We start from the raw sequence: 13,272 nt of genomic DNA on the forward strand, positions 1-13,272 counted from the left end.
CATTCCAGTAGAAAATGGGGATTTTGAAAATGGGGTGGTGGTGTAACAAAGTAAACAATGATAGGTCTTGCAAATATGTGCAGGGTTGATGTATTCTGTTGATTTTTGAAGCAGTGTTTTCAATTACCATGAATCTTGCACAATATCGCACATCTTAGAATAGACTAATTTTTTATTTGATGTTAAAAGAATATTTAGTCATAACATTGAAAGTTCAGAACATCATATACTGTGTTGAACTGGAAATGTTGTTAATTTTTAAATTATTAGCAGACCTATTTTCTCCAGAGTTTTTGTTACAGTCTTTTGTAAATTAGAGTAATGTTTAATTATAAGCTTTTCTTTCATACATAAATAGAAAGAAACTTTAATTGATAATGACACATTTTTTATAATTAATAAGGAATTAATACATTTCTTTAAAGTGGTGATTACTTATGCAGGGTTCTTTATGGTACAATTCATCCATGGCTCCTGAGGCTGAGAGTGCTTTCCCAGATGGGGATGAAGACGCTGTGATGATGCATTTGTTACTTCACTCTCCATTAGCCTCAAGCAGCTCTCTTTTATGCCCTTCCTGACCATAGTAACATGTTTCTGTGAAGGTTGTTTAAGAACATAAGAAGATTTGTGAAGATTTAGTTTAAAGTCAGATTGTCTTTGGGGACATCATTTGGTAGTTCTCCATTCAAATCTCTTTAGCTTCTTTTCTCTTAAGCTCCTAAAATCATGCAATCTTCTCAGAGCACAACTTCTAAAGAAATATTACACCTGGGTTTTGAACAAGATTTGCAAAATTAGAAATCTTAATATTGTAGCCAGAAAATGATAATAGCGTTTTGATACAATAATAGATTATTTAATATCATATGTTGCAAGATCAATTGTATGTTCACTTAATAACTAAATTTAATACCACTATCCCTTGAGAAAACTTGAAACTACTCTTAGTTTATTGAGAAAATATTATCATCTTGTAGACATAAACCCATTACACTAATGCCAGCTAAGAAATCTGATTTGGAGCAAAGTTTCCCCTATATAAGTAGCATAAGATTTAGAAGAGAATATTTGTGGTGATGTTGTTCGACTTGGATTTTTGTCTTGTTATTGCAGAGAGAAGGAGGATGATTTAGAAAGAAAATTTGAGATGCTAAATCGGGAGTTAAGAGCCATGATGGCCATTGAGGGTGAGTATTCATTCTTGGATATTTTTCATGTCTTCAGGTCTTTCTTGCTTCAGAAAGGGAATGAAATTGCACCATCAAACTGAAGGTTTCTCTTTATTCACAGAATTGAATTAATTTTGCCACAGATTTCTAGAGTTCCACTTATTTTTGTGGATAGAGTGCTATCCAGACAATATTCCTGGATTTTAAAGTGTTGATGATGAAGTTTACATCAAAATGAAAGCAGAAAGCTGTTTGTGTCCTTTTTTCATTGAAATAATGAACCATAGAATTAAATTCCTTAAGAACTAGGAACATCATCCTTCCAGACAGTGTTGTCTGTTCTCACTTATTGAAGGAATCTCATATGGACCAGAGTTGTTGACTTGACAATCTTCATAGGTTATACAGAATAAACTTAAATATGAAATGAAAAGAAATTGCTCATAGCAAAGAAAGGAGGAGGATTCATTATTTTTTCCTTTAAGGACTTCTGCCAGTGCTGTTCTGTTTAGAAACATACAAGTTTGGCATTATCAGATTCATTTTTTAGTCGTTACATTAATTTGTTTGGATGTGTCTGGTTTTTGTTAATTTTTGTCATATCTAGAGTCATACATAAAACAAATTTCTTGTTCAGTCCCCTGCAAATAACCAGTATCCAGAGGTATCTGGGCACAAACCAGTGTTGATAGGACAAATAACTGTGAGGTTTTGGACTTATTTCTTGGCACATTTTTGCAGTCATAGTTCATATAGTAATTTATGTTTTGAATATGCTGCTGTTCGTTCAGTTTTATCTGAAACAAGAGATGTTTGAACAGCTGAATACATATAATTTTGCAGATAAATTGAAGCCACAGTGTAGGAAAACATTTTTGCAAACTAGAAAACAAGCAGAAATTCTTCACATAGCAGTTCAGAAGTTCAAAGCATAGGATTTATTTTGTCCATGGATTTGATTTTGTTTAATTCTGTTTTAGTATGATCTCGTAGGGTGACCACATCTTTGGATTTTTCTGCAAATCACAGAACTTGGACTGAATTTGTGATTTCACCATAAATTTGGTTTTTAATTCAATCTTTTCTTTTATTGCCTCAGGCAGATATTGGCGCCACGGTTTTGGAGCCTCAGGCTCACAACTTTACAGTAATTGTTAATTATCTACAATTAGCAGCATACATATGTATATATGAATTCCAAGATAATCTTAAATAATATTCTTGATATAGAAAGAGAACATTCAGCTTAATAGATTTTCAACAACATATTCTGGATGTTAACTAAGAAGTAGGTCAGAAAAAAACAAAGACAGAACCAAGAGAAGTTCAGAGAGAAATCCAGTTTACAAAATTGTCTTAGAAGAGAAAGCACTAGATGAAAGATGGTGATAGAACAGCATTACTGCTAAGTATATAATATATATATTACCTAATTGTTGTAAATCCTGATACCTCTGTAATACATAATCATTTATTCATTCACCAATAATGGTTTCAGTTTCTCTATTACTTCTCACTGTCAGCTTTTTATCACACATATAAATGGCATATATTTTATTATTATGATAGCATCTAATAAATTTCAGATTTTTTTAAAGTCTGTATTTATTCTAATTGCATTAAATGTTCTCTGAAACATTAAATAATTTGTATTAATATATATTTTGTGAAAGATTCAGAATAAGTTCACATTTCTATATTTCCATCCCCAGTAAAATATTATTTATCTATTCATCCATATATTAGTAGATAGTATATCCTTTATCGCAATTGACACACTTATGTTTAGTAGATGTTTCAATGTTTTTAGTACATTCTCAACATCAATTTTCATTGTGTTCATTGCCAAACTTTGCTAGTGAATTTCTTTTGCATGCTTATTTTTTTTCTTCAAGTTCTAACAAATTTTGCTTTTCAGAAAGAGAGGATGAATCTATTTAATTTTCAGAGTCATGTTAAATTTTTAAACTTTATTCTGGTTTAGTGCACCCAAAAGAATATCTTGGGCTAAGATTTCTCTTCTGATTTTACTTCTCATTGAGTTCCAGTTGAACTTTAGAGATAATTTATTGATTTTTTAAATTATCTACCACGTTTTAGAACAGGAATTACCAAGGTTTTTAATACTGTTACCCTTCCTATTTGTATTAGACATGAATTACCAAGGTTTTTAATACTGTTACCCTTCCTATTGGTATTAGACATGAATTACCAAGGTTTTTAATACTGTTACCCTTCCTATTTGTATTAGACATGAATTACCAAGGTTTTTAATACTGTTACCCTTCCTATTGGTATTAGACATGAATTACCAAGTTTTTTAATACTGTTACCCTTCCTGTTGGTATTAGACAGGAATTACCAAGGTTTTTAATACTGTTACCCTTCCTATTGGTATTAGACAGGAATTACCAAGGTTTTTAATACTGTTACCCTTCCTATTGGTATTAGACAGGAATTACCAAGGTTTTTAATACTGTTACCCTTCCTATTTGTATTAGACATGAATTACCAAGGTTTTTAATACTGTTACCCTTCCTATTGGTATTAGACATGAATTACCAAGTTTTTTAATACTGTTACCCTTCCTGTTGGTATTAGACAGGAATTACCAAGGTTTTTAATACTGTTACCCTTCCTGTTGGTATTAGACAGGAATTACCAAGGTTTTTAATACTGTTACCCTTCCTATTGGTATTAGACAGGAATTACCAAGGTTTTTAATACTGTTACCCTTCCTGTTGGTATTAGACATGAATTACCAAGGTTTTTAATACTGTTACCCTTCCTGTTGGTATTAGACAGGAATTACCAAGGTTTTTAATACTGTTACCCTTCCTGTTGGTATTAGACAGGAATTACCAAGGTTTTTAATACTGTTACCCTTCCTATTGGTATTAGACTCCCTTTAGACCATATGTTTAACATTTTGCTTACTTTCTGACATCTATTCTCATGATTTAGTTGTGTAATTTTGCTTAAGCACTTTGCCAAATAAATACAGAAATATTATACCTTGTTAGTTAGATTGGAATTGCATGTAAATTGTAATGTTGAAGTACATGTAGTTAATATTAGGTTGAAAGACAATGAAAATGCCTTTTGCTTATGTTCTTTAACAAAATATACTGTACATGTAGTGAAGTGTGTGTGTGTGTGTGATTTGGATTTTTAATGTTGCTTTTACAATTTTTCAGTCGTATCACTACGATGTCTGCAGTGTGGCAGTTTATAGTGGTGTCTAGCACTGGCGCATCATACTGCAGACATGTAGCATAATGTCCCACTCATTCACATTATCCTGACACCAGGTCAACCAGACCTAACACTATTATCTTAATGCTGTGCACCTAGTGAGGCAGCTGTTTGTACCATTTTGATAAGTCTTTGTTGTGACTTGGCCAGGGTTTGAACCCACTACCTCCAGCATCTGAGGTGGACAGTCTAACCACTAGGCCACCTTGCATATTTTAAAAATTTAAATCCTTGGAGAAGCAGAAGAAAAAAATTTTAATTTTTGCATGTTTGCAAGATTTTTGTTGTTGATTTTTTTTAAATTGGAATTTGTAAATATATGTTGTTATTGTTATTGATACCAGTCATCAACAGAAATTCTGAGGCTTTTACATCAAAATTGTAAGAAAAAGAAAAGAAAAGAATCAAAATGTAACAAAAAAGACAATTATGTTGGAATGAAAAGAAAGACTTTATTCTACAAGAATATATTTTCAGAATGTAATTGAAGAATTTTCACAAGTGTGTCACAACATCCTGCAGGTTGGGTTATTATGTCAACTTATCAAACCAGTCAACCCAAAATTGCATAAATGGTGTGCTTTGCTTTTACAAGAAAATGTATTCCATTGTTTATGAAATATAAATATTATTTTCTTCCACTTTTACTTTTAAAGTGCGTAAAAACAACAAGTTCACTCAACACTGGATCCATTATGGCTTAATGAAGGTTAATTTGCTGCTTCATAAAAGCGCCCATTAAGGTGGTCCAGTGTGTGAAAAGCAATACAATACTGTTTATCTATTAAGCAAGGCACAATACTTAGTCAACCAAACTGCTATTATTGTGCTTTAATCTTTCAATTACTAACACAATACCTCGATAATCTCTCAATTAGCTATTCAGTTACCATATATTCTTCTCTCTCTCCTTTCCCATTCACCAGTCTTTAGAAGAAAGTGGCCCAAATTGCTTTCTGGGCCTTGTTTAGATTGTTTCTTGCCTCTTGGGCTAAATGTTTTTCAGTGCCTATAGTTTATGCCCATTTAGCTTGACCCTCTTGGACTAATATTGACCTTTCCAAGAGAATCTCAATACAAGGTGACAATTCAGCTGGAAGTACCACCAGGTCAATTAGCCTTACAAGAAGGCCATGGAATGAAAATGTTGACTTGGAAGTACTTTATGTCACATTGTTGTAAGAACATTATCTCCTGGTATCCCACACTAAAATTCTGGTCCCTTTCTTTGATGTGCTTTGCACATCAACAGTCTTGATTTTGGGCTATATTAAAAATCAGTTTGGCTCAGATGATAGTGATTTTTTTAAATAATATATTCTCAATAATCTCCTGTCATGTATCTAAGTCAAATCCATTTTTACTTCATAGACAATGGAATAAAAATGTCTAATGCTTATTTTTCAGTTATCTGAAGATGATTTACTAATTTGAGATTGATATATTGCAGTAGGATTCATTAAGACACATACAGGATTAATTTAGAGATATCTTTCTGCTGATTTTAAAATGTTTATCTTCTACCATATTTCATTATGTTTAATTTCTTCCTCAAGAAAACTTATTTGTTCTTTTACACCTTTAGTGCATGTATATTAATTTTATCCTTAAAAACTTGTAGCAAACTAATTTGACTCACCATCTTGCCAAACACATGTTATATTGATTAAAAGTTCCTGTTAGTTATATATTGTTTTCAGTTTAACATATCCTTTTTTTAAAGGTCAGTATTTTGTATTGGCAGTTAATATAAACACTTTGTGGTCTCTATTCGCATGTATACTTGCCAGAGTTACAAATAAATTTTTAAAACTCAACCACACTTTATGTAAAGGATCTACTAAAAAAATTGTGATTGTTATTTATCTGAAGTATTAATGGGTGAGTCAGTTTGCAAATTATTCCCAGTTTTAGCTTGAACAATTTATTATTTACCCATAGACACAAGACCTAATATTTTGACGTTTTATGTAAACTCACAATAAAAAGTTTGAAACAGGTTTTTATTTTAAGACACTTATAATGTATATTTGATGAAAACTGTAATACCATGACATTTGGCAGAACTTAACACTGCTATCAAGCTGCTTACTGTTAATTACAAAATACTTACCATCATTAAATTTTACAAATTAGAACACAAATATTCACATTAAATATCAACATAGTTGTACAATTTGTATATTGTCAGTTTGTAAATTATTCAAAATTTCATGTTTCAAATAAATATACTGCATTTAAACCAAATGAAAATGTATGGATATGATTATGTTGTTTGGTCATTTTAAAATGTAAGCACTAGGCACTATTTTGAAACAATGATGATTATGATATGGTTGATTTGAGAATATGAAATTAGACCACATGTCTAGGAGATGGTGTAGATGCTTTCCTCACAAGATCAATTTAATTTATATATAAATAAGACTGCCACAATTTTTCTGATTGGTTTTACCAGAGAAGTGATTTTATACATTTATAAATGAATATATACCATATTGACTATATACCATATGGACTTGCTTATAGGTCAACTCCAACTGCTAACTGCATAGACCCAAATGTGCCAGTGCATGATGCACTGGCAGATCTGGGTCTGTGAAGTTTGATAGGAGTAATTAGTAGAACGTAGATCATAGGCCATGATCTACAGGTGCAATATGCTACGGCACATCAGAACCTTTGTTGCTTACATTTTAACTTATAAGTGAGTATATATGGTACATTGTAAATTCCATTGGCACGGTGATAATGAACATAATCAGCCTTCAGCATGCAGTTGACAATTAGTCTGACACTCCTGAAGTTAAAATTCATTTTTCTTTAAATAAAATGCTTATATATATGTATTTACTTATGACATATTCTTGGTAAAGACAAAATCACAAGGAATGACCATGCATGTGTGTGTGTGTGTGTGTGTGTGTGTGTGTGTGCATGCGTGCAAGCGAAAGAGAGAGAGACGAGGATACATGTTCTTTACCAGGAAATTTCTGTTGAGATAGAAGGTGAATATTCTATGATAAAGGTCAAATTTATCATTGATTACATTTATTTCAGTCAAATTTCATTCAGAACCCCACTGTAATGAATGACCTACTTAAGACATTTGTCTATACCATATTGTAATTTTTCATTTCCTCTAATGTTTTGAACACCATCAATCCTTAAAGATCATAACTACTTTTGTAGCTCTTATTTTTGTACAGAAAACATTATTAAGACTTGGCACTTTTTTAATACTTAAGACCATGTAGAAATTCCTATTTTAAAAAAAAAAGTACATCCAGAAAAATAATGGCAATAAACTGAATGATGGTTTGGTGTTGGTATTTTGCAGCAGAGAAGCACTTTTTGAAGCTTAGATTGTGATAAGCCAAAAAGAGTAAAATGGTAGCCAATCCTGTCTGATCCAGTGTTGGGATCAAATCTGCACCCTCATGAATTCCTTAACCAATGAGCCACTGTGGCTCCAAAGGTGTATGAAGAATAAAATCATAGTATCAGTGTAGTGTGAATTGAATATTTATTTGCAAAGCCACTGACTTCCCAATAGAAGGTTAAATTCCAATGTTTTTTGGGGGGCAAATTTAGACGGTTAATGCTTTTTGTTTAATTAGAGTCCAAATTATCTTTATCTGTCAGGGAAGAATATGTGTTTCCAAAATCCTATAGAAACAGTTCTTTGCATCTATTTTGTGACAGAAAACAGCATTAGGGTGTACTATGTTTGTGTGTATTCATCAAATTTGAGCCATCTTCCAATAGTCTAATCATTAGCTGCTCAGATACATTTTTAAGTTAATTAAATATCCTCTAAGCTTCTTCTCTACTTCAGTAAGATTAATTATGGTTATCTAATATAGCACCTGAGCACTGATAGTGTTACAGTGATCATACCCAGGTGTAAGTCACTTTAGCTCTTTTAAATATAGACCTTGATGTAGCCAATTATAGTCTGAAAATCAAAAGTCTGTATTTGACTAATACATATTTTTATATTTATTCATATGGACTGGACACTGTTAGTATTTCATACTAAGAAACATGATGAATTTTTTGTTATCTTCCCTATTTTGATGACTCAGTTATTGAAGTGATGCAAGGTTGTCATTTGATCCCTAACTGTAAAGAGAAGGTGACTTCAATCAACCATTTAAAGATATTATCACGTTACCTTTTGCTAGGTAGAGTCAATTAACAGGTCGTAATGGAGATTAGCTTCTTGAGTTAAACCGGAGTTTTAGCTTGTTCATCATATCCAAAACACAAAAGATAGACTAATGAAAAATATTATTGGTATTAATTTTATGAGAGTTTTATTCTGTTCATTTCATGCTTCTGGCTATATAGGATAATTGGGAGGAGGATCAATTACAGACCGAGTTGGTTTTATGAAGATGTCGCATGGTATCACCCCCTTGGTACCACAGGTAGCAGGCACCTGCTAATTTCTTGCATCAATCAGCTTACAGTGGTACTTAATTAGGCATTTTAAGTGTTGGTTAATATCATTGTGAAGTATAATGTTGAAGAAAGAGGAAGAATATGAATTAAAAATATTCAAGGCAATATTGAAGTCAAGATTTTTTAAATAAATAAAAATGTATTAGTAAGAGAGAAGTAGCTGTAGCAATTTACTTTTAAAATATTCAGAATGATCAAGAAATATGTCACTATTACAATTTTTAAAATGCTCCAAGTAAAATTTTAATCCCAGGTTGGGGAAACTTAAGCTCATTTCTTTAATATCCACATATGTTATATCTGTAACAAAGATGATTACAGGATCAATTAGATTTAAAATATTCATCCAAACATATACTGACAATATAAATGTCTGGAGCATTTTGTCTATAGTAATTCAAAATCTTTTTAACTTTCTTCAAGGGAAAAAAATGGATTTTCTGGAATGTTTAGAGAATGGAAAAAGCTGCCATTTTCAAAATATTTATAAAATCCAGCAATTATATGAGGAATGTAAAATTGAACCCCAAAAAATTAAACAATGAGTACACAATGTCTTTTCTGATCTTGAATATTGCAGATTAGGAGCTTTGTTGTTTGCAGTTTGACTCAACTTATAAGCGTGTATATATGGGTACTACAACATATCACTTTTAAAACATACATTAATCAATTTGTAAGGTCTTGATGTTGCATTTATAAGAAACAAAATCTTTTGGTTATCAGTTTTACTTAAAATAGGATGGTACATTAGTCAAACCCTTGTAATCGATTCAAATTAGCATGTACATTCAATTCAGACTTTGATCAGTGTGTAATACATAGAAAACTCACAAAACTGAAACCTCTGTAAAATGTATCCCATTGAAACAGCAGTGTTTCTGTTCCAAATTTTTCTTTAATTTCAACTAGAGCAGTAGCAATGACTAGCCATTGAAATGTCCGATGTTTTTGCTGCAAACACCTCTCCTTGCAGTACTTACTCCCACCCCAAGACAGTGACCCCGGTGTCATCATGCAAAATCCATCATTATATGTTCATGTTCCTGGTATGACTGTGTACATGCAGTTTGGTTAGAAATGTGTAATACATCTGATTGTCAATGTCATTTACATTTTTTGTACATATAACCTTTGACCCCCTCCCAGTAATCCCAGGGGGTGGAGCTAATGATAATACCTCTCTCACAGATAGTTGCCACATGGGCAACATAACTACAATGTTACATGAAATTCCTCACAATGGTAATGGATGAACAAAGAGTATCACAATATCCCCTGTCCTTTTTTTTAATTAGAAAACTTGGGAATAATAAACTTTTCCTAAGTAAACCCAAAACACTCTACTCTGAAAACTGCATGCAGTTCTTTCTGTCCCTCCTAAAATTCTGGACTAACTAATGAGCCTCATAAAACCAAAACTAAGTCTGAGCATGTGGTCAATTAGTGGTTTTTAAGTAACCTGAAGCTATGCAACATAATATAAAACCCATAAAAGAAACACGCAAATGTAATGAAATCCTAATTATCATAGATATTTATTTTAATATTTGACTGACCATTGAATGTTTTGTCAAAATAACTTAATGTTTCATTGTATGCAAGAGGACATCTGATGACATCTCTTAAGTGAAATGTGTTAACCTTAGTAAGACGAAAACACCTCAAAACAGAATATCTATTTTGATCCTCAGGGTTTTAGTTTTAAGAGTTTTCACTGGAATTTTCAAATGAGAACATTAGTTTGCAAAATCTGAAATTCCATATCTGTTTTTAAAATGTCATTTCATGCATAATGCATTTTTTATAATTTTAAGTAAAAGAGAAATACTTAGAAAATTATATTTTTCAGTAGATAAAACCTTACAGATTTCATGGTCACTATATAGCCAGCTACAAAATGTGTAAAAATTAGTTATTCTCAAAGTTTTTCTACATTTAGTAACTAAATCTATCACATAAAAATCTACTTTATGCACAAACATAAACCTTTCTCTTGACATAGCATGCCTTTCTCTTGACATAGCATGCCTTTCTCTTGACATAGCATGCCTTTCTCTTGACATAACATGCCTTTCTCTTGACATAGCATGCCTTTCTCTTGACATAACATGCCTTTCTCTTGACATAGCATGCCTTTCTCTTGACATAACAGGCCTTTCTCTTGACATAGCATGCCTTTCTCTTGACATAACAGGCCTTTCTCTTGACATAGCATGCCTTTCTCTTGACATAGCATGCCTTTCTCTTGAGAATGTATTCACAGTTCGGTCCAAAAACATAGACTAAAACTTAGATGAGGACAAGAGTTGCCAAGTTACCTCTGAAAAATCCAGAAAAAGATTCAAATTAGCATGTACATTCAATGACAATGAAAAGAGAGAGTGGGTGAGTTGTGGTACCTGAATGGTTGAATACTTATTTTAGTATCATGTTGAGAATAAATGTCAGCAAATTACTTTTTTCCCAATAAAATTGTTTACTTCTTTAAAATTACTTTTCTTTTGAAAATAACCCTTTTTTGAAAAACCATTAAAACAGTACTCCAAGAGGTTTCAGTGCACATTACATGTGTACCAGTGAATGCGCTGCATATTATGTCAGTTCTTTATGCATGTGAATATTGATACATTCTGAAGTTATTGTTGATTCAGAGCAAAATAGATTCCTTTCTTATAAAATTAGAATTTTTTTAAGAACAGGATCGGAACTTATGCTTTTAGTTTTAATGTAAAATTTCAGCTCATTCTTATTAAACCCTTGAGAACCATATCAGGAATTTTAATTTACTACAAACTTTGGATATGCTGTCCCCCCTAATCAACCATATTGTGAAACTAAACTTTCCATGCACAGAGTGCACCTTTCACCATACCACTTGCTATCCTTGCTCCCATTTCCAAATTAGTAGGATAAACCAATAGTTAATGGTTTATACTTTAAGACTGCTACTTTACAGTGCTGTGTTTGATTGATCAATTGAAATGAGCTGACTTGGCACACAACCATGACCGCTAGCTTTTATGTATATAGGATTGGTATGTCTTTTTTATTATGCCTGCTTTACTTGATTTGATACGAAATATATTTAATTAATGTAATACTACAAACAAGGACTACTTTTAATTGACTGTAACAATGCAGCAAACACTTCTGCAAACCACATGTCATTATACAGATGTATTCATGCATATCACTACAAAATTTAACTATGGATTTCGCTTAACAAAACTTATTTAATTGATATTTATATTTTAAATTGTCACCGCTTTAGGCATTACCATCATTTTCATTGATCAGTATTCATTGTAGATTATTATTTACAGCATCATGAGAAATTTTAAAAGAAAATTTAATACAGTATATGATATCTTATTAAAAGTTGCAAATTTCTTGATGTTTACTCAAAAATTTCCCACTCTAACCACCATTTTCAACAGTAAAACAAGCAATATATTATCAAGGTTTCATTTACCAATTTTGATCATGATTTTATTCATGCATGGAAATTGAGGCTAATTTATTTGGTATTTTCTATAAGAAAAATAGGCTCTGCACCTGTCTGTGCATGTATGTGTGCATATATGTACACCTTCAGGTATACTTATTTTAATACCAGTCATGTAAATTATTGATTGGTACACAGTTTGATGCCATTCACATATATTTTCAGTTTTAAAAACATTTTTTAACTACACTTATGTTAAGGAAATAAATCTTATGTGGAATAATGAAGGTGATTATATTTAAATGTGAAAATCAGTTTATTTACTTGTATGATTTTTCAGGCGTTTCTTATATTACTATAAAAAATTTAAAATGTAAATAAAGGTTAAGAACATAAAGAAAATATTGAAAAAATGTTTACTTCACAGCATAATTTAAATGTGTAAATAAATGAATTTACACAGTAATTTCAGGCTTGTCTTTTTTTCCCTTCAAAATATTTAAGATTTCAGTATCAATATAAAAAATAAGTGTTAGAAAGGAGGAAAATATTGTGATTTCTTAATCTGACTTGATTGCTTAAGCAACAAGATTTTACCCAGAAACAAAAATTTGCCCAAAGTCTATATAGATGACAAAAAAGCTCCATATGTAAAGAATGTCATGGACTCTCTCTTCTAATCAGCACCTGCAATTGTGAAGGATTATAATATTTTTGGGGTAAAAACCTAACACTGTAGGATCTTTTATGTACATAATAAACATCTTCAAACAACCAAGAAGCATTAATACACATCTTCAAACAGATTAATGGCTTTAGTATTATCATTTTAGACTAATGTGTTGGATCAAGTCACACTTGGCAACTTTCAGCAATGCATTTGACAAATTGCAGAAATTACCAGTTGTTTGTCAAAAAGGGGAATAGGAG

The 13,272-nt window shown here is 31.6% G+C and overlaps 1 protein-coding gene across 6 annotated transcripts in view; it reads left to right on the forward strand.

Moving 5' to 3' along the window:
• The window catches only part of LOC149808356 (EH domain-binding protein 1-like), a 205,686-nt gene that overhangs the window by 146,113 nt on the left and 46,301 nt on the right, over positions 1 to 13,272 (forward strand). For all 6 annotated transcript variants that reach the window (XM_089976051.1, XM_089976077.1, XM_089976070.1 and 3 more), the window contains one exon: positions 1,117 to 1,190. In XM_089976051.1, coding sequence (XP_089832177.1) covers positions 1,117 to 1,190 — 74 coding nt within the window. The remainder of the gene's footprint in view (positions 1 to 1,116; positions 1,191 to 13,272) is intronic.

Source organism: Sinohyriopsis cumingii, chromosome 1 (genome assembly GCF_028554795.1).
Source record: "Sinohyriopsis cumingii isolate HCF-2022 chromosome 1, ASM2855479v2, whole genome shotgun sequence".
NCBI classification, from domain to species: domain Eukaryota; kingdom Metazoa; phylum Mollusca; class Bivalvia; order Unionida; family Unionidae; genus Sinohyriopsis; species Sinohyriopsis cumingii.